The sequence below is a fragment of the Lissotriton helveticus genome, chromosome 1_1 (genome assembly GCF_964261635.1).
Source record: "Lissotriton helveticus chromosome 1_1, aLisHel1.1, whole genome shotgun sequence".
Classification (NCBI taxonomy): domain Eukaryota; kingdom Metazoa; phylum Chordata; class Amphibia; order Caudata; family Salamandridae; genus Lissotriton; species Lissotriton helveticus.
Window position 1 is genome coordinate 1,508,526,125 of NC_136057.1, and position 23,332 is coordinate 1,508,549,456.

Sequence of the window (23,332 nt, forward strand, 5' to 3'; positions counted from 1 at the left end):
CTGTGGGGGATGGGCGCCCCACAGCATTCGAGTGCCAGGCAGCCGGGCGGGTGCGATTCCCCTCCCTCGGCGCGATCTCGGGCCCCGTTCCGCTCTGTCCACAGTCCCGGCAGCCCACGGGTCTAGCACAGAGGACTCCGGAGCGCCAGAACCGGTGCTGAGAAACGGCCGTCGGCGGGAGCAGTGAAGTTACAAGTCTGCTCTCGCCGCCATCTTGGCCCGCCCCTCTTTTCATCCTTTTTAGAGCTCCCAACACTTCCTCAACAGTAATTTCTGTATTTAATCTATCACGTAACTCAGCCTCTAGCTTTGGGATCACCGATTCTTTAAGATACGAATCCACTAAATTACTGTAGACCGCCAAGTCTTCTTCATATAGGGATTGAAAAAAGTCTGTGAAAGCTTTCTCTATCCCTTGTCTAGCTACACCCTGGCTACTCAGGGGTTCTCCTTGACTTGCCATGATTTTATTCCTATTAGTGTTAGTCTTTATTTTCCAAGCAGGAAGCTTCCCGCTACCTTCTCCATACTCGTAGTTTGACAGGCTACTGACTTCCCACTTTTTCCTTACCCTGTCTTCCAAAAAGTTTGACAAATCACACTTCTTCTTAACAATTCTTTCCCTTATTCTCTCTTGTTCTGCCTCAAGGATCGCCACTTCCAACTTTCCATGTTGATCTAGGATGTCTGACTCTAATTGATTAATATTATGTCTAATCTCCTTGTTTCTTTCAACTGCCAGACCAATAAGAGTGCCCCTAATCATCGTTTGTAGGTATCCCAAACTATCTGTGTAGATGTTCCTTTGATAGAGTTGTTCTGAAAATAATCTTCCGTTACAAACTTCAATTTGTCGATAACCTGTTCCTCTAAAAGAAGAGTACGGTCTACAGTCCATCTTAGTTCACCCTGAGAATCGTCTTGATTTATCTCTGTGTAGACTAGGGAGTGGTCAGATAAATGGGCTGGTACATGTTCAACTTTTTGTCACGCTGTTACTTAACATTTTATCTATTAAGAAAAAATCGATTCTTGATGCATGACCATACTTTTGAATTTGTTAGTTGGATCAAACTTATTCTTCCAAACATCTACCAGGCCCAAATCTTCCCTGAATCTGCTCAGCCATTTCCCTAATTTTAGGAAGATTTAAAGCTTTCCCTGGAGGATACCTGTCACTTTTAGGATCTAATAACAAATTAAAATCTCCTCCCAAGATAATTGGAGCAGGTATGTTAATTAGTTGAGTATATAATGATTGGAGCGGCACTGGATCGTCTGTATTTGGTCCATAATAGCCAGTGATTGCGTATTGGTTGCTTTCTAATGTAATTTTTAAGACTACCCACCTTCCCTTCACATCAACATCTAATATTGTTATTTTTTATTCTTTTTAAAGATTATGACCACTCCCTGAATGCTATAATCAACAAAAGGAGCTCGAGGGGGAAAGGAACTAAGAAGGAGGAGGCGGCCCCCCACTCAATCAGTGTCCAACAACAAATGCCTCCGCCAACGTACACCAATGGGTCAAAATAACCTGGAGTAAAGTTGCACAAAGTGTCAAACTTTCACTCACGTAGTGTATACTTTAACACTCAACTACAGGCAGTGGTGTGTATGCTTAAAAAGAGTATACTACGGTCCTATCTACTGCCCACAAGTGGAACAGAAGTGCAGAAAAATGTGAAAACAAGGAGAGAGCGCCTCACGGTAGAAACACCCGAGGGGGTTCCTGGCCTGAAATTGCCAGTTTACCCACTTCTCATTATCGGTCGCTCTCTCCTTGTTGTGACAAACAAGCAGAGAAAAACACCCAAAATATTAAAATGAAATAGCCAACTTATATCGAGTGCCGTGTGTGTAAACAACCTAATTAACCACTCATCTATATCTAAAAGTAACAAGTGAGTGTGTGCACCTAAAACCCCTGCAATGGCCAGGACGCGAACAAACTGGCCTCCGCTGTTAAAATGAGGAGCCACTTGCTGGCGGTGATAAGTTTATTCTGCTGCTGCAAGTAGTCCCAATTAAAAATGGTTCAGATTATACCATATTTAGAAAATGCCAACATGTTTCATTGCTATTGTTTCAGCAAATTCATCAGGACAACAAACGGGGTTTCAGAATCGTCTCTAATTTTTCTCAATTCAGACGACCTGATGGCTGCCAAGGGGCTGCATACCAGCAACCATCAGTCCATTGGGGCAACGTGTCGACAGATCACGTGCTCTCAGGCGATGCAAATTATATATATGCGACCGCAACCAGCAACGCTCGGTTCTTAGTGTTCCTGCTCAGCCGATTCTGAAACCCCGTTTGTTGCCCTGATGAATTTGCTGAAACAATAGCAATGAAACATGTTGGCATTTTCTAAATATGGTATAATCTGAACCATTTTTAATTGGGACTACTTGCAGCAGCAGAATAAACTTATCACCGCCAGCAAGTGGCTCCTCATTTTAACAGCGGTGGCCAGTTTGTTCGCGTCCTGGCCATTGCAGGGGTTTTAGGTGCACACACTCACTTGTTACTTTTAGATATAGATCAGTGGTTAATTAGGTTGTTTATACACACGGCACTCAATATAAGTTGGCTATTTAATTTTAATATTTTGGGTGTTTTTCTCTGCTTGTTTGTCACAACAAGGAGAGAGCGACCGATGATGATAAGTGGGTAAACTGGCAATTTCAGGCCAGGAACCCCCTCGGGTGTTTCTACCGTGAGGCGCTCTCTCCTTGTTTTCACATTTTTCTGCACTTCTGTTCCACTTGTGGGCAGTAGATAGGACCGTAGTATACTCTTTTTAAGCCTACACACCACTGCCTGTAGTTGAGTGTTAAAGTATACACTACGTGAGTGAATGTTTGACACTTTGTGCAACTTTACTCCAGGTTATTTTGACCCATTGGTGTACGTTGGCGGAGGCATTTGTTGTTGGACACTCCCTTAATGCTTAATGCAGGTTTGATTTGTACATACATACCTCTCCACACATTTTTTATGTTTTATAATTTCGATCCAATTTTAAAAGATGTGGTTCCTGTAAAACTATAATATGGCTTTTTACTAATTTCAAGTATTCAAAAAATTTCTGAAGACTTCTCCTCACTCTAAGCTCATTTACATTTCAAGATAGGATCTTTATTTTAGTTCTGCCCAAAGGTTCAGTCATCTAGTCTTACTCTCTCATCCTCATCCACCTTCCAAAGCCTGCCCATCTTACTGGGATCTTGACTACTTTTAAATTTTGCATATCAGACAATTTTCTTTAGATTTTTTCCCTAATACTCCCCACCCAAAAAAAAGAATACTCTGCCCTTAAAAAATAAGCATACACCCCCCCCCTAAACCCCCCCTCACTCCCCTTGAGAACCCTCTCTACTGTCATTGGACTAACTATTGTCCTATTTCGAGCACCATTGTCACTAGGTCTTACTTACACTGTAGAAGACTCCCTGTCTTGCACTTTAATTTGTTCTATTAATTTTTCCAATTCCTTCGGTTCCCTGATATTGTGTGTCTGATTTTTCCACATGATCCTAAGTACAGCTAGGAACTTCATTTGGACTGTTGCACCCAATGACCTGAGGTTCTGCATGGAGTTTCCCAGCTCTCACAGTTTGTCCTGTGTAGCTCGTGACAGATCAGATTTGAATTTGAAGCTGTAATCTTCTTTTGTAATATTACCAGCCTTTAGAGCATCACTCAGAATTTGTTATTTCAATGTATGAGTTTTGAAAATCACAAGAATTTTCAGAGCATTTTTCTTCACTCTGCCTAACCTAAGGGGTCTCTATGTACCCTTTGGATATCTTCCTCCAAGGTTTTTTCATCTAGTCCAGGAATAAAGTCAGTCAATACTTTCACCACAAAACCCCTTATATTTTGCCCTTCCCAGCCTTCCAGGATATTCAATGTTCACAAATTATTTTCCAGTATTTAGATTTTTTTTCTAAGATCTTTTTCGTCTATTCTCATCTTATAAATTTCCTCTTGGCAAATGTTTACTTTTTCCCAAGTTTGTTCCATCATGTTTTCCATTACCGACACTCGGTCCCTTAAAAAGTTAACCTTTGACACGCATGTGGCCTGAATTTTTTCTTGTTTTTTTTCCGATCTTGCAAAATTGGGTCTCCTTTCTGCAATTAATGTCTCTAGCAAATTATCTGCGCCGTTTTGCATGATCGGTCTGAATTATTCCCCAGACCACCTGGGATATACTCTGGGCATCCGTACCTAAGCCACCTTGGAGGACCTCTTGAGGTCCTACTCCCCCATTCGCAAGGTTTTCTGCCGCTAGTACATGAAACCGATTTTGCGTCAATATTGCTCCTCCACAGCTGTTGGTTCTAGAGATTGCATGTTTTTCACCCCCCGGTACTACTTTCTTCCTCCGAGGTTATAAAACTGTGGGGGAGCTTTTCCTGTAATTTAAAGAAGGAGCGAAAAGAGATGGGGTCACTTTTATTTTTGCCCCTTGTCTGGCTTGATCAGATTCTGCAACTTTAGTAGATATAACCACGCTGCTACCCCTTCTCTTTTGAACTTTAGATCTTTCCCCCTTCCTACTATTTTTTATTGTTATTATTGCAGGTGTAGTTTCTCGAACTTCCCCTGGTATACTCTGACTTGCCTTCTCCACGATTTCAGCTGCAAAAGGTCTATTTCTTAGAGCATAAGAAAATCCTTGCTTTAATAGTATGACAGGGGTCTCTTTTTTGGGAGGGCTTTTTTGAACTTTCAGAGAAGCTGAGTTTGTTTCTGTTCACTGCAAGGAATTCTCCCCTTGAGTTCTTGTTGGAGCTTTAACAGTTAACGCTACCCCGGTTTTTCCCCTCCCTCTCCCTCTTACCGTTTTCATTCACGTAGAGGAAAGATCACTTTGGATTTCCACCTTCTCCAGTCCTGGCTCTTCAGGGGAGAGTAGGTCCAAACTTTACCAGAGGGTCCTCTGAAAGCTAGTCGGGCTGTTGCTTTCCGACTGCAAAGCAGTCTCTCCGCGGCTTCCGCCCACACACCTCCCCAGGTCAAGTAAGTCTTTGTCTGGCTGGAAAGCCACTCCTCGCTTAGTCTCCCTCCCGCTCCAAGACCGTGCTGGGAGCGGCAGCTTAAGGTCAGCTTCTCTCGCATATGCTGCAGCAACAGCGGTACGTTATCCCCCTTACATACTGTTTTTCTTTTAAAGTTTGCCTGTTATCATTCTGATTGAAGTTTATTGAGGTTCACTAGTGCGGGAGTCCTTTCTTAAAGAATTTCATACCTCGGTCGAACGGAGCTCGCGACCGGGCGTCTTATCCGGCTGCCATGTTCACCGCCTTTTATTGAAAAGAAACTCTTCTTCTATAAGGATGCCATGAATTTTATATGCACCCTTGATAATGAATTAGCATGTCGAGCTGTTGCAGGATACATAATCTGGGCTATAAATAGAAGGAAATCCCTTGTACCTTTGGATAATTTAGTTTATAAAGATGACTGAAAGATGACCCCAGGTTGATAATAACTTTAATTTTGAGAAAAGTAAGATGATTTTTACTAATGGACTTTTAACAGCATATTGAATGAGATTTTAAACTGTAATGTATTTGATCATGGTTTTATTATATGACTTTTTAATTGATGTACTTTTATGGATCAATAAAAAGATTCTGAATAAAGTTATTTGACTAGTTTGTCTTCTGCATATGAGAGTATTTCAAATCCAAAGGGCTTGACCAGCTGAGCAAGGGGAGATATGTAAATTTTGAAAAGTGTATGGCTTAGGGCCGAGCCCTTTGGAACTCAGAGTATTAGATTGAAAAGGACCAAGTGTCATTTTTGTAAGTCCTGTCCTTAAGGAAGTCTGTTAGCCAATCCAGTGCAGTGCCATGAATTCCCATCTCATGAAGTCATTGAATCAGGATGGTATGTGACAAAGTTTCAGATGCCGCTGACAGGTGGAGAAGGACCGGCATGGCTGGTGTGCCTACGTCCAGGGAAAGACTGAGTGAGTCAACTACCTCTACAAGGGTGGTTTCTGTACTATGGGAGGGACGAAAGTCTGATTGAGAAGAGTCCAACAGGAGGGAGCTAGAATTGAAGTAAGCAGGGTTAGATCTCCATAAAGGAATTCTCACATTTTGATGGAACATATTGCCCATCCCCGGTGCCAGATAGTCATGACTACGAAAGCGTTGATGGGTTTAATATTAGTAAGGGGTATGCAGTTTTTACACAATAGGTCAAAATAAGTCTTTGGGACCTATTTCAGATTGAAATTTCCAATCAACTATTACAAAGCCAACATTAAACTTGTTAACTTATCTAGACAGCATTTTAAACATGCAAATCACATTATGATTCATTTGACTAAATAATGTGTGCTTGATAATTCATTGCACAGACGATGAAAAGATTGCATGGACTTTATACCGTTAGTGAATATATGATAGAACATGTATTTGTTTTTATAGAAGCAACTTTCTTTGTGTGACACATTTTAGCTCATGGTTCCTTAATGCTGTCAGTAGAAGTAAATGATGCTTTATAAAGTGGAAAATGACAAAACGTGTTAAACATAACACAATGTTTCTAAATGTCTGCCTCCCTTCCTTGTCTTTGCAGGCCAGCTTCATACGAAGACAAGAGAGAATGATCAAGAACCGGGAGTCGGCCTTCCAGTCCCGCAGGAAGAAGAAGGAATACATGCAGGCCATGGAGTGCAGGTTGAAAGCTGCCCTTGCCGAAAATGAAAAACTCAAGAAGGAAAACGGATCCCTGCAGAAACTTTTGGAGGTCATAGAGTCTGAGGTAGGAGCGGGTGTGCTTTGATAATCTAGACATACATTTATTTACAATAAGGATAAATTGGGCGTGCATTGGAAAGAATAACATGAGTCATCTTAGAAATTATGATATAGAAATCCAGATATGATTTCACACTGTTAATAGGTTTGTGGTATATGATCACTGGGATCAATCAAAGGTTTCTTGGCACTGAAATAATAAGGCAACAACATAAGGGCGAACTGAGAGGCGGTGAACCGGGACATTAGACCCATGAAAATATCAAAAAGACGTGAACACGGGTTGGAACCATCTAACCTTGCCCCAATCCCTCTGGTGCCGCGTGCAGAGGGACCGGCGTTGAAGTGGGGGAGAGGAGTTGGCCTAACGGCTAAGGCGCTCGACCTCGGACCTGGGGATCTGGGTTCGAGTCTCGGTAACGACGCCAAAACCTCCTGTGATTCTGGGCAAATCACTTAATCTCCCCGTGCCTAAAAAACATGAAAGTGTGTGTCCTCATGTAAAAAAAAAAACGTAACTTGTGCAATGTAAAGCGCTCTGATAACTGATTCGGTTCGGTTCTAGTTCGCGCTATATAAAAAAACTAAAAAAAAAAAAAAAAAAAAGTGGGCCCTGCGCGCCTGTCCGCTTGACGGCCTGCCCGTCAGTCAACATAGCCATGGGCAATGCAGACATTAAACAGCCAAAACTGAATTTTGACAAGCAAGTGACACACCAGCAGGAGGGTGGCCCTGTGACATCCAACGAGACTGGAGAAGTCGTTATGAACGCCATGCAAGAAGACTACTTATGATCCATGCTAAAAGATGTTAAAGCCAGCCTGCAGGCGATTGACTCTAAACTGTACTCCTTGGCTGCACACATGGACCAAGTAACCCAGCGAGTGGAGTCGCATAAAACCCGAATTGATGCCCTTAAAACCAAAGTATCTGACTTCAATGACTGCCAAGCCGAAACGCATGAGCAGATGCTGCACATGGATACGATTCTCAACCTTATAAAGACCAAAAATGAGGATTTGGAAGCCAGATCCCGGTGCAGTAACGTCCAAATGACTGGAATCCTGGAGACGACCAACATACTGAATATGGAGAAGTACGTGGAAACGATGTTGAAGGACTTTTTTGGGAATGACCTCCCAACACAGTAGTGAGGATGGCCCACGAGCAGGACTCAATTCAGTACCAGGGCAATACAATATCCTTGTATCCGGACTTCACCCAGCTGGTCCAGGCGGCACCCCGAAAATTAGTTCCGGCCAAGAAACTGCTCCAACAATCTGGAACTAAATACACTCTTAGTTACCCTGCAAAACTCAGAGTGCAAACTGATGGCAAGCCTCTCATATTCACGAATGCGAGGGCCATGCTAAAATTTGCCAAACAGGCGGCAAAAAAACGACCAGCCCGAAGCATGCAGATGACACATCGTCGGGGCAGCCACTTGAGCGACAATGATTGAATATACTGTCCTGAGATATTGGCGCAATCAGGTTTCATTACAATATCAAACACTTGTATTAAGGGTTCTCCCTGTTTGTTTGTTATGACCCACCCAGTATGGACCTACAACAGATGCATCTTTGTCTTCTTATCTTAATGTTGTGTTATCAAGTTTTGCTTACACTATCAATGCAGTGGCACGAGTTGCAATTTGTCTGAGCTCGGCCACCTTGCCTTAAACTGGCAGGGGTGTATGCCGGCGACTCCTCCTTCACCCTGGGATAATTCCCATGTAGCCTTTGGGCTTTTCTTTAATTACAGAAATGTTATTAGGGTATGGGAGGGCTACGTACTCAACCTTATTGGGGGTTAGGTGTGGGAGGTGGGTGGGGCAGGTTCATTTTTTAATTTTTTTTTTATTTATTGAATTTTTTTCCCCCATTTTGTCCCGTGGTGGTAGGAGAGAGATTAAATCAAACAACATTAATCATACATGATTCAGACATGAAAAATTATACAATAATGATTTTAAAAAGAACATTATTAATTTGCCAACCATTTTTCAAATGGTGCCCAATTCTTAGAAGCAGTTAGACGTCTTTTCTTTCCTCTGAAAGCCTGAACGGCAGTGTCTAATTTGAACCAGGCCAACATCCTGGCCTTCCAATGACAAAAGGTGGGGGGTTCAGGATTTATCCAGAGTGTTGTAACACAAAGTCTGACCATAGCCATGGCAATGAAAAGAAACGCTTGTAAATGTCTTGTTTTTTCATGGGCCATAGAGTATTCATAGCCAGTAATTACCATTTCCGCTGAGATTTTAACTGAAATTTGAGTAATCTGGGTAAGAAAATATTCAATTTGGTTAAGAAAAGAAGATAGCTCCGGACAACTATAAAAAATATGAACATAATCTGCAGACGGAAATTTACATCTTGCACAAAACGACCCTTTGCCCCCGCTAACAACCCCCCATCTAACAAGTTTTGCGGGTGTATAATAAAGATTAAACATAGCCATGTAACTTTGCGAGCGAAGAGAGCCTGAGACCAAAACAGACCTGGCTAACAACAGAGGAAGTTTTAAATCAATAGAAGGTACTCCAAATTTGGTCGCCCACTTATTATTCTGGTCCTCTAAATCATCAGGAAGTTGCAATAGAAAAGACTGATATAGACTGCCAATTTTTACTTTCTTTCTAACAGATTCAACAATAGTAATTTTTTGGAACATTATTGGATTTAGAGGAAGCTTTTTATCAAGGAAACTTCTCAATTGTAAATATTTGAAAAAATGATTGGACTGCAAATGGAATTTCTCCTTCAAAAAAACAAAAGATGCCATTTGCCCGAGATCGGCTAAGTCGCCGATCTCCTTCAAACCATGAGCTGTCCACGTAATTGCAACCCCTTCTTGAAATATCGTTGGGAGTATTCGAAAGGCATTTAATGGGGTATAATAATTGAGTTTAGGAATATGAAAATGGCGACAAACTTTTTCATCACCTAATAATGGAACGGCAAAATGTTGTACCATAGCTGCCCAATAATAATACATTAGGTTCGGGACTGTCCACCCCCCACGATCTTGCGGAAGACAGGTCCACTTAGCTGCCCTCCTTGATTTACGGTATGACCATAAAAATCGTTGACATATCCTTTCTGCCTTTGTTAAAATTAAAGTGGGAATTAAAAGTGGAATAGATCTAAAAAGATATAAAAATTTAGGGAGGACAAACATTTTGAGAATATTAGATCGGCCAAATAATGAAAGATGTAAATGATCCAGCCGCTCTAATTTATTGTGGAGTGAATCAATAATGGGGGAATAATTCAGATCCAAAATCTGATCTATATCAGGAGAGATTTGAATACCGAGGTATGTTGCCTCCATAGTTGTAGGAACATGAGAAATTGGCATAGCCGGAGATTGTAAAATTTGCGTCTTTGCGATGTTTAATTTGTATCCAGAAATTGAACCGAATTGAGCTGCCAGGGTCTCCAATGCAGAAAAAGATTGGACCACATTATCAGTTAAATCGATAATATCGTCAGCATATGCCAATGACTTATATTCAATTCCATGAACTGTAACAGGAGTGATGATCTGAGATTTCTCTATTAACCATAAAAAAGGATCGATAAACAAAGCAAAAGGAAGGCAGGGGCATCCTTGTCTGGTGCCCCTGCTAATAGAAAAATACTGTGATTCACTTCCAGAGATACGGATTTTGGCAGTTGGGGATATGTACAATGCTTGTAAAGCCTGAATAAACTCTGGTGCATAGCCCTTCCAACGTAAAACACCCCATAAATACCCCCAGGAGACCCTGTCGAACGCCTTTTCGGCGTCCAACAGGATCACCCCGAGCGCAGAATTTGTAACTTTTGCCCAGTCTAATAAGGCTACTACACGCTTGATATGGTCCGTAGTATCCCGGCCGGGAATGAACCCATGCTGACGAATGGAGACCAAAGGAACAATTGTTTGGGTTAGCCGAAAAGCCAGTATCCTTGAATAGATTTTGCTATCTGTGTTGATTAGCGCTATGGGTCGATATGATGCTGGGTTTAGTTCATCCTTGCCTTTCTTTCTAAAAAGAACAATAGTGGATTGTCGCCATGAATCAGGAACTAACCCAGTCTGGGCAAGACGAAAGACTTCTAACATTTGGTGCTTGAATAAATGTGCAAAAGTTTTATAGAATTCAAGATGAATGAGGTCTGGCCCTGCGGCTTTACCATTAGAGATGGATTTCATAGCAATAACAACTTCCTCCCAGCTGATAGGTTCCGCCAGAGTTTGGTTCTGTTCATCTGTGATCTTTTGAGTATCCATAGGCTGGAAAAATTGAAATAAGCTGGTTTGTTGTTGTAGAGTTATATTCGTGTCTTCTGTATATACGTTTGAATAAAAATTAACGAAAGTATTTACAACGCCACTAGTTGTGTCCTGAATTATACCGGACTGATCTTTGACCCTAATGATCTGACTGGCTACAGCCTTTTGTTGTAAGCGTTTTGCTAAAACCTTGCCGGAATTTTCCCCCAACTCATACATTTTGGTTCGAAATTGGAAATATTTGATCGCTATATCTTTATAAAAAGGATCTAATAAGTTGGATTTTGCTATATCAACTGATTTCAGACTAGCTGCTAAGTCTTCCCCCATAGAAATATTAAGAGTTAAATCCGGTTCAGCTTGTTAAAGAGCTGCTAGTCTAGTTTTAACCAATTGCTGTTCTGACTGCCAACGATAGGAAGCAAATCTTTTAGTTTCGCCACGCAATGCGGCTTTGAATGTGTCCCAAACGATACCAACCGAGGCAGTACCGGCATTAATTGCAAAAAACTCTGAGATCCAACGAGTGAGTTGTTCCTGATATAGTTTATCTAATAGGAGTTTCCTGTCAAAAGTCCATGGTCTAATTTGATTAACAGGACAGTCCCAGGGACAACTAAAGATAATAGGATTATGGTCAGATATAGTCCTTGGGTTAATTTAAATCTTGACAGACCCCACAATTTGAAGAGAAGTAAAAACATAGTCGATGCGTACCATTTTATTGTGAGGTATTGAATAAAAGGTATAGCCCTCTTGATTTGGATAATGGTGATGCCATAGATCAGTCAGGCCATGTTCTATTAGAAGAGTCCGAAGCGCCTTATAGACTTGGGGCTTTCGTCCTACATATATACTATGTTTTGCTATATCTAAATGACTAGGGATATTAATATTAAAATCCCCACAAAAAAACATTAGATGGGGCCACGTGGCTAACTCTAAATTTAAATTCCTCAGGACCTGTGGGTCGTCGAGATTAGAAGCATATATCGAGCAAATAGAAAACAAACGACCATTGACCAATAACTCTACTATTAACCATCTTCCAAAATTGTCTTGTATTACTCTTTTAACACGCCCTACCCAGTTTTCAAAATGATGGCGACACCCCTGATTGTGGAGGTTTGTCGGGGGACAAGCCACTAATTCATAGCCCAGAAATCTAAGATAAGCCCGATTACCCCAAGGAATATGAGTTTCCTGCAGGCAGATTATATCCACCTGCATCACTTGCAACAACTTATTAAAAATCCTGTGTTTTTTAGGGTCATTCAATCCACAAATGTTCCAGGTTGCACATGTCAGTCTAGAAACAGCCATAACATTCGATCAAAGAAAAGACAGCCCTAAAGAGACCTATTGAGCATTTTATAACATACAAGATTACAACCAAACTAACTGCAAAGTTTTGTGTCAGTTCAAATACATTTAAAAGATACACCCGACTGTTAATGAGAAATCTGGTCATCTCCGTCCACCACCACAACACCACCCCACAACCCACCCAAAGTGGCCCACCCACCCCGGCTAAACCCGAGCAAGATGGCGGCCGTGCTCTCGGTCGAGTGAGTCGGCGTTCTGCTCTCCTGAGCTGCAGCGGACCCCCTGAACCGACTGCTCCACCCGTCTTATCTAATATGGCCTAACACCTGTCAGCTGTGGAAAAGCGATCACTTTGCTCATAGCACTAACCTTCTATTTGAACTACAACCAGCTGGTATCCCTCGGAAGCTGTCGGGCTGCTTGTGTGCTTCGTTCCGCAACACACCTGGTTTGGCGTCCCGAGAGTAAAAACTCTCCGTTCTGATCTGGCAGCTGTTTTCCCGGCTATCGACTAACGCTATTGTCCAAAAAAAAAAGGATGCCGCCGCCGAAAGTACTCTCGAAAGCGGCGGCTGCCGCTCTCAAATCCCGCAGCTCTACTCGCGGTCAGCAGGAGGCGGATCTGAAGGGTGCTGCGTCCGGGGCTCAGAAGACTCACCCTCCAAGCACGGACAAGCCCTCGCCTGCTATCCCAACTCCAGCCGACAAGGGACAGACACTACCGGCAATGGTCGACAGGCTGGGAGGTAAGGGTAAATCTTTGGTCAGAAACAATGGCTCTCCTGACTTTGTCCAGGGAAAAGACTTAAGATCATCCGGAGCTCCTGTTGGAAACGGGAGGGTGAATACCTCTTTAACAGCACCTCTCACTGTGATTTCTGGGGTGGGGCAGGTTCAGTTGTTGTTTTATACCGCAAAATGTCCTTCTGAGGATGTTGCTGTTGTATGGGCTCATCAAGCTGAAAGACACACATCGACACTGTACAGGTGATCACAGCCCCTGTACATGTTTCTATTTGTCCAGCACCACACACAGCTGACCATACGTGGAGCTATCCACCCCTAGCCTTGACCAGACACAACGCCACGCAGGCTAGCAGGGCAACATTAAACTGCATCATTTGGAATGTCCGTGGCCTGAACGACTATAGGAAAGTGTGACTAGTACACACTTACCTGTCCAGGCATAAAGTCGACATCTGTTTCTTACAAGAGACACATTTGACTGATTCATCCATGCCCGGGCTTAAGTCCAGCAGATGGGGCGATGTCTAAACCTCAGCCTAGTCCAACTACTCACGGGGGGTTGCGAGTCTAATTTGCAAAGGTCTCCCATGGACAACTGAACGAGTCACAATAGATCCAGAAGGCCGCTATATTATACTGAAGGGTGGGCATTACGGGCAGCACATTATCCTAGAAAACTCATATGGGCCAAACACAGACAACCCTGACTTCTTCAGCCGAGTGTGGCAGGGGATCCAAACCTTGGAGAATACTGTGATACTCTGGGGCGGGGACTTTAATGTTATCTTATCTGAACATGTAGACAGAGTGGGTGCAGCTCGTTCACATCACCCACAATTTGCTGCCGCACTCCGCACCCTAATGGACGATCACTAGCTGGTAGCCACCCGGCGAGCATTCCTCCTGAAATTTAAGAGGACACCTGCATATCTCAGCAACATAAGGACTGGTCCAGACTGGATTTCTGGCTACCGTCTAGTGATATCCACTCATGGGCGAACAAAGTCACACATTACCCCCCACACACACACTATCGGATCACACACCCATAGCACTCAAGGTCCAAATACCTCCACACGCCTGGACTCGGTATTCAGAGAAGAGACTAGCAATAAAATAGTTGAATACTTTGAACACAGCACAGGCGAAGTAGATTCAGTGGAAACAACATGGGAGACCTTTAAAGTTGTTATCTGCGGGTCTTGCATAGCTTTGCAGTCAGGAGTGCTAAGAGACACCCGCAACTGTCTCTTGAAAATAGAGAGCGAGATCCAAGATTTAGAATGCCAATACTTCCAATCCCAAGCGCCTGTAACACTGGCTAGATTGCACTGAAAATTGACAGAATTCCAAGACGAGGTGGAAAGGGAAACCAAATTTCTGCATATATATGCACAAGCCTGCAAGTATGGAGAGGGGGACAGACCTGGAAAGCCGTTGGCAAATTTATTAAAACCACTTAGGGCTTCCTAATACATTACTGAACTCCATCCACCTGACGTGCCACCGGTCCACTCACAAATGGAAATACTTGACACAATGAAAAATTTCTATACTCACCTTTACACCTCCAAGACAGGCCTCTTAGACTCGGAAATTGAAGACCACCTAGACTCAATAGAGTTGCTGTGGCTAGGTAGAGCACATTGTGAATATCTGAATGAACCGTTAACTACGAAAGATATTCAGAAGATCATCCAGAGTCTTCCCAGAGAGAAGGAACCCAGGGCAGACGGGCTTACCTCTGCATTTTATAAAGAATACACATCTCTACTGGCCCCTTGCTTGTTGGAGGTATACCAGGAGGCACTGCAGAGGGGATCACTCCCTCCCTCTTTTCTTTTTATTGATAAATAAGGTGTAATTCCATTAAAATCCAAAACATATTCAGTTGAAAAATTATACATATATAAAATTCCAAATATGCAATAAGTTAGTCAGCATAGTACAGAAATAATATAAATACGTACATACATAGCTCATGGGGAATTCATATTACTATTATAAATACATTAATCTGCTTAAAACACTCATAAATATTGTAATCAAAAAGCTTTCTTCTGTTAATTCCTCCATTTCTTCAGAGGCTCCCAAATATTTCTACCAAATTCTCGAGCTGTCCTCCCTTTAAATTCATATAGACATGCTTCTAAATTATGCATACCTAACAATCTGGATAGCCACATTTGAAATGTAGGAGCAACGGTGTCCTTCCACCCAGCCGAGATAAGAATTCGTAATACCGCTACTGCAATGAACAATAACGCTTGGGTATCTCTCTCAACATTATATTTATTGTCTATCCCTGTAATAACCAGGGTAGGGGATAGGTTGATATTAATACCTAGCAGCCCCTCCAAAAATAAAGTTATTTCACTGCGAATTAAGACCAGATTAGGGCAGTCATAAAACATATGCAATAGGTCTGCCGGACCTGAATTGCATTTGGGGCATTTATCATCTTCTCTAAGTCCCCACCCATACAATTTCGCAGGAGTATAGTATAGGTTAAACAACGTCTTATAATGTTGAGATCTTAAATTTGCTGCTCGAAATACTTTGTTACTTAATATTAGGGCTAGGTCTATATCGACATCCGGATCCCCCAATTTTTGTGCCCATGTGGCCTCTGTTTTTTCCAGATCTGTGAGGGCGGGCAACGCAAAATTGTAGGCAGTACCTATCTTCTTTCCCCCTTTTTTTAGGTACTCAACCAGTTGACTATCTGGGGGTATCAGAGAACTGGTGCGCTATGGGGTATTTCAGGGATCCACATCAACTGGGCCAAGTCTACGGTCCTCCCGTTGACGGATGGCACCGCTATCTTTGAATCCGAATTCCCGATAGCCGGGCAGACGGACCAACATGCTACGTGGGAATATGGATCAGCAGGAACATACAGGATATCTGGTCAGCCAATTATGGTAGAATAATTACATGGATAGAAGAAAGAATCCAAAAATGGAAGAATCTGCCACTGTCCCTTTCCAGCCGCATTGGGATCACAAAAGTGATAATCCTCCCTAAATTGTTATATTTCTTTGTAAATATCCCTATACCCATAACTGCACACTTCTTCAAACGCCTCAAATCAAGCATGGCCGTACTAATCTGGGCTGGGAAACAACCCAGGGTATCACGGCAACTACTTCCGCTACCACTAGCTCAGGGTGGCCTGGGAGTTCCTGATTTCATATTATATGCATATTGGGCTCAGACTCAGTACTTACACTTCTGGCAGCACCCAAAGCCATTTCAGCCACATGCAGCCATAGAAATAGAAAGGTTTGCTCCCCTCCCCTTGTCAACAGCACTATACCTACCAAGACTATAAGCGCCATAGGCAATAAATCAACACCACAGAAGTACTGCCCTGGGCTTGGGGCGCACTCTGTAGGAGGGCTAAACTGGACGTGATATACACACCATCCACATCGCTTGCCAACAAGCCACTAATCCCCCTGTTAACGGAACAGAACGCATGGGTGCGCGCACACCAGAGCGGGCTGGACACTTTTAATGACCCGTCCCCCAACGGTCAATTCCTCACACTACAGTGCCTATGTGGGTCACCACAACCAGCGGCAGTAGACGCGCTGCCGTAATTTCAGCTCAGAGCGGCATGTTGGGCACTATTCAACACATCCCAGGTATAAACCCATGCTGCCACGGGGAAACGAGACGCCCGATGATCCCCCCAACCTGCCAGGCCAGATCTTAGAATATAGCTTGGTATCGGCATTAATTAACGATATCGGTCGGTAGGACCCCGGCAATTCTTTGGATTTTCCCTTCTTGTGGAAGATAACGATGTTAGTCTCCTTCCAAGACTCGGGAATTATACCTGACCACAAGATACCATTGAACAAGTCTAGTAAAATTGGGGCGATCTCCTTTTCTAGACATTTATAAACCTCGAGGGGGATTCCATCAGGTCCTGCTGCTTTACCTGAGGCTAATTCATGTAAGGCTTTAGTTAGTTCTAACATATCTAGGTCTCTATCAAGATCTTCTCTAGTTTGAATGTCTAGACACGGCCCACCATCCACATAGCCAGAATCTAAACCATGCTCACCCCTGACGCCCTCTTCATTATACAGGTTTTGATAAAAATTCTGAAAGACTCTTAAAATGTCTTTAGACTCCGTATACTCCTTATCTTCGTCCTGTATACTGGAGATTAAATTCTTAGTCCTCTTTTGCCTTATCTGCAAAGCAAGTGCCTTGCTTGCATGTTCTCCTGTTTCATAGCGACTTGCCTTGGTAACCTGATACTCACTAGTTTATTTCTGAGTGACTATTTTCTGCAGGTCCGCTTTAATGACAGTTATTCTTTTTAGACTCTCCCGTCCCTCCCGTCCCTGACCTATGTCCTTAATATGCTGTTCTTCCGCTACCACTAGCTTATCTAAAAGCTTCTCGATCTCCCTCTTATCGTCTTTCCTAATCCTAGCGGAGCAGCTTATCGTCTCTCCTCGTAGAGCAGCCTTAAAGGCATCCCACACGCTATTCCGAGACGCACTATACCTATTAATATCATAAAACTCCACTGCCCATTTTTTTAGATGTTCAACAAATCTGGTGTCTAATAGTAATTTTCTCTCAAAAGACCAGATGGTTTGTTTCCTTTCCATTTTAGGCATATCATAGTACATCACTCCCTCCCTCAATGCGCGAGGCACTAATTATTACGCTGCTCAAACCAGGGAAGGATCCCACCTCATGTGACTCATATCGCTCTCTCTCCCTCCCTCATAAACATAGATAATAACATTTCCGCTAAATTACTGGCGAACAGACTACAGCCCCTACTTCCCCTCATTGTGAGGTCGGATCAATCTGGATTCGTACCGGGCTGCTCCACCTCACGTAACCGGAGAACCATATTTACGCTGATGCACTACCTCGCCCCACACGACCCTGCGATTGCCGTATTACTAGATGCCACTAAGGCATTTGATTCACTAGAGTGGGAATTTCTCTTCATACTTGTAGCTCAGCTGGGACTAAGCCCCATCTTTATACAACAAATGTAACCCCTATATGCTCCCCCTACCACCAGAGTAAGAGTAAACGGGCACATTTCTGATCCAATTATAATGTTGCGGGGCACCCGCCATGGATGCCCACTATCCCCTCTTCTATTTGCCATCGCCACAGAGCCGCTTGTGGCTAGATTGAGACAACATCACACAAATAGAGGTATAGGTTTCACCACAAAAGGCTTGATTGTCTCCATGTACGCAGACAATCTCACTCTCTAAGTCATAGACCCCGCGGTTAACTTCACGCCCATCACCAGAGAACTGGTGCGCTATGGGGTATTTCAGGGATCCACATCAACTGGGCCAAGTCTACGGTCCTCCCGTTGACGGATGGCACCGCTATCTTTGAATCCGAATTCCCGATAGCCGGGCAGACGGACCAACATGCTACGTGGGAATATGGATCAGCAGGAACATACAGGATATCTGGTCAGCCAATTATGGTAGAATAATGACATGGATAGAAGAAAAAATCCAAAAATGGAAGAATCTGCCACTGTCCCTTTCCAGCCGCATTGGGATCACAAAAGTGATAATCCTCCCTAAATTGTTATATTTCTTCGTAAATATCCCTATACCCATAACTGCACACTTCTTCAAACGCCTCAAATCAAGCATGGCCGTACTAATCTGGGCTGGGAAACAACCCAGGGTATCACGGCAACTACTTCCGCTACCACTAGCTCAGGGTGGCCTGGGAGTTCCTGATTTCATATTATATGCATATTGGGCTCAGACTCAGTACTTACACTTCTGGCAGCACCCAAAGCCATTTCAGCCACATGCAGCCATAGAAATAGAAAGGTTTGCTCCCCTCCCCTTGTCAACAGCACTATACCTACCAAGACTATAAGCGCCATAGGCAATAAATCAACACCACAGAAGTACTGCCCTGGGCTTGGGGCGCACTCTGTAGGAGGGCTAAACTGGACGTGATATACACACCATCCACATCGCTTGCCAACAAGCCACTAATCCCCCTGTTAACGGAACAGAACGCATGGGTGCGCGCACACCAGAGCGGGCTGGACACTTTTAATGACCCGTCCCCCAACGGTCAATTCCTCACACTACAGTGCCTATGTGGGTCACCACAACCAGCGGCAGTAGACGCGCTGCCGTACTTTCAGCTCAGAGCGGCATGTTGGGCACTATTCAACACATTCCCCACTGCCCCGCTGCCGCTCCCAGCGCTGGAACATGTACTTAAGGAAACGTCGGCACGTAAACAGATCTCCTGCATCTACACCATCACACATCGCAAATCCCCGATCAGCACACCTAGCTTGTGCGGCGCCTGGGATACAGACCTCAGGATCATATCTCGGATGCGCAATGGACCTTCTGCTGCCACTCCCAGCGCTGGAACATGTACTTAAGGAAACGTCGGCACGTAAACAGATCTCTTGCATCTACACCATCACACATCGCAAATCCCCGATCAGCACACCTAGCTTGTGCGGCGCCTGGGATACAGACCTCAGGATCATTAACTAGGATGCATACTGGACCTTCTGCTGCGGTCAACTAGAGCAGCTCTCTCCAAACTAACGCCTCAGACTCATACACTTTAAATTCCTGCATCGCCTATACCGCACTCCAACACAATTACACTGCATGGGCCTGCAGATTGACACGAACTGCTGGAGATGTAGTGCGCCGCTGGCAAACTTCCTACACTTGGCCTGGGAGTGCTGGCCTATAGCTGGATGCTTTGTTAGGATATTACAAAACAGAGGAAATAACGGGTCAGGAGTTGGCGAAACCCCCCCCCCTGGTGACGCTGTTGGGATTTGTGTGTGACATTCCAAACACAGGGAGGCGACTCACAGCGCTCCTACTCTTACTGGCAAAAAGAAAGGTGGCTATACACTGGGGGAAGACAATGCCCCCAGCTGTTAAAGCCTGGGTAGCAGATGTCACATACTGCAAAGATCAATTGACGTGCTACTGGGATTTCATGCCAGTCCGCTCTCGCCCCAAAGATATCTGGATCCCATTTACTTGTTGGCTCCGCTCCGTAGACAGAGATGTACTATTGTAGATATCAGTCTGGTATTGCACGTCCTGGTCAGTGAGCACTGCAATCCAAACATACAAACCGGTTTGTGCTGGCCTTAGACCATACACAAGAACACACATGGGTCCCCCTTTCCTGGAAATGTATTTGCAGACTTCAATGCCTGACCAGGGGTGATATAAGGATATGGGCTCTGTGTATACATGTTGTGGTAGAGTCTATCTAGAGGGCTATAAATAATTAAGACTATATAAAATGCATTTACATTGGATATTATGTATAATGCCTGGTTTGTAATGCAACAACACTAGCAACGCTAGACGGACTATTGCGGTTAGTTTTTGTGTTATGTTAAGAACTCCAAAATCAAATAATAAACAAAAGATTTGGTTTGAAGTGACCTTTGATGTGCTTAGTGCAGGGTTGTGATATCTTAATAAAAAATATAATTATATATGGCACACAATCATCACAATAAACTTTATTCGATCTAAAAACATACCATAAAAGTACAAAGAAAAGAAAAATATTACAGTACAATAGACATTGTTATCATTTCCAGTACATTATAAAAAAAGGTTAATAAAATGATGAAATTATGCCTTATCATTAAAACCCTGTCTAAAACCACTCTGCTGATATTTTTAGGTCTCGGCCTGCGAAAGACTGCGCACATGCGCAGTCTCGCTGGCGAGACTTAATGGGATAGAAAGAACATCACTAGCGAGGTTAAGCCCCGCTGCTCTTCTCCATTGGCTGGCCTCCTAAACGGTGGCCAGCCATTGGAGAAGAGGTCCTAGTGACGTTCTTCTTTCTTTTTATTTCTATCTAAGCCCCATCCTTTTCAGACTGGGGGGCGTGTTTTCCTGCTGAAGTAAAAGGTTTCTTATCTTCTTTATGGGTCCAGATGGCCCCATAAAGAAGATAAGGAACCTTTTCAGTAAGCAGGAAGTCCGGGCGCCCAGTCTGAAAAGGACGGGCTAAAAGAGAAAACTTGTGTCATGGCGAGTGCTTGCTTGTCTTTGAACTATGGGTACTGAAGTATTTGTTCCACTGCACCCTTTTGTCAATTTATTTTGCTATATTTACATGGCTGATAATGAATAACAGCAGAGAAGGGAATGCATAACTTTGCCTCGTGTCCCTAGTAGAACTGCATGAGAAGCCGATGACAGCAGCTAATCTTTGATTTTCCAGAGGCATCGCACAGACACAGTCTTAAAATAGCCACTTGGAGGAGCGCAGATAAGACCAGGCGTGTGCTTCCTCGCCGGCCGGCCCGGTCACTGGGCAGCTTCCCTTTTATGCAGAATAACAGCACGGCCGATAAACGTGCATTTGGACTCAAAATGCATGCTTGCGTTTTGCACGGACTGCACTGCTCACCTCTAAGTCACTCCATACAGAGTCCTGGTTGCACATGTCCCACGCCATCAGTCCCCGAATGACGGCTGCACGGCGTTCAAACTCCAGTGCACTCATCCACCAGGCGCCCGGCACACATTCATACGTCTGGGGGAGGCAGAACCAAGGCTGTGCGAAGCCGGCCTTCCAGCGCGCGCACGCTCGCGCACCCACACTCACTCTCAGACGCTCACGCGCGCACATACGGCTCGCACGTGCTCCCGAGCGACAACAGCGCAGTATTATTAAAATCGGATTCAAATGCCGAACCTCCTTTAATTGATCCCCGGCGTAAAATCCTGCGAAACGCGCCTTTGAATTATTTATGTTTCCAAAATAAACAACCGAACAAGGAAGCTCTGCTTGCTGCCTGAACCGCGTCATGCGAGCAGTGCGATGAACTCGCTTATTCCAACTGTTTTGGTGAATTTTCCCAGGCAGCGTTTGACACACGCGAGTGTGGTTTGTTGGCATCCTCGCGTCACGCACATAAGGTACTCTGCTGTGGTGGGAATTGAGGCACATTTACCCGTTTTTTCTAGTTTGTATGGCCTCTTTCAGACACTAATGTAGGTTTTGTGCTGCAGCTCTCGCTTCGAGACATTAATACAGGACTCTCCAGGCAAAATCTATATTCTCAAAGCGTCCTTTCGTATCTGGAAGTGCCGCGCGCAGAAGGGCGTTGTTTGGTTACATATGGGAGCTGACGCTGTTGAAAAACATCTCCCTTTCCAGGTTACCTTCCACTGTTTCCATTTCATGTCCAGGCGCCCTGGTAACAAGTGTTATTGGACACAAGTGCTGGGTCTGCCCGTAACTGCTGAGGCTGCGCTCTGTTTTCCATAGATGCTCGCTTATCTCCCTGTTGCTGCCTGCGGGCGTTTTTGGTTTTGAATAGACATTTTTCTAATCGTACTACTGGCCTCCTCTGCGAATTTTCGGTTTGAAGCCCAGACGGGCCAATGTTGTTGTCACTTAAGAAGCCCCGACTTACTGAAAACAAACATTGTTCTGACGTCTGACACGTGCAACCTTCCTGTGCTTGGGAGCTTATCCCCTCTATCCCCTCTAACCCCACACACAACCCCCCCACACACACAACCCCACACACACACACACAACCACACACACAAACAACCCCATACACACAAACAGCCCCACACACACAACCCCACAACCCCACACACAACCCCACACACACACACACAACCCCACACACAACCCCCCAACACACACAACCCCCACACACACAACCACAACACACGCACACAACCCCACACCACACAACCCCCCCCCCCCACACACACAAACACAACCCCACACACTCAAGGGTTCTGGACTATGGGGATTACACATTTAAGGCACTAGTAGAGTTGCTAAATGTCCATTGTAAACCCATTTGTATACTCTTTTGGGTAAGAGTGTGGCTCTGTGTGTGTGTGGCTCTGTGTCAGTGTGTGACTCTGTGTCAGTGTGTGGCTCTGTGTCAGTGTGTGGCTCTGTGTCTGTGTGTGGCTCTGGCTGTGTGGCTCTGGCTGTGTGGCTCTGGCTGTGTGGCTCTGTGGCTGTGTGTGTGGCTCTGTGGCTGTGTGTATGGCTCTGTGCTCGTGTGTGGCTCGGTGCTCTGTGTGTGTGGCTCTGTGCTCGTGTGTGCTCGGTGCTCTGTGTGTGTGGCTCGGTGCTCTGTGTGTGGCTCGATGCTCTGTGTGTGTGGCTCT

General features: G+C 44.2%; 1 protein-coding gene across 3 annotated transcripts in view; it reads left to right on the forward strand.

The window, feature by feature from the left end:
- Nucleotides 1-23,332, forward strand: part of ATF6 (activating transcription factor 6) — a 1,455,481-nt gene that overhangs the window by 728,314 nt on the left and 703,835 nt on the right. For all 3 annotated transcript variants that reach the window (XM_078686796.1, XM_078686788.1, XM_078686804.1), the window contains one exon: nucleotides 6,607-6,792. In XM_078686796.1, the coding sequence (XP_078542922.1) occupies nucleotides 6,607-6,792 (186 nt within the window). The remainder of the gene's footprint in view (nucleotides 1-6,606; nucleotides 6,793-23,332) is intronic.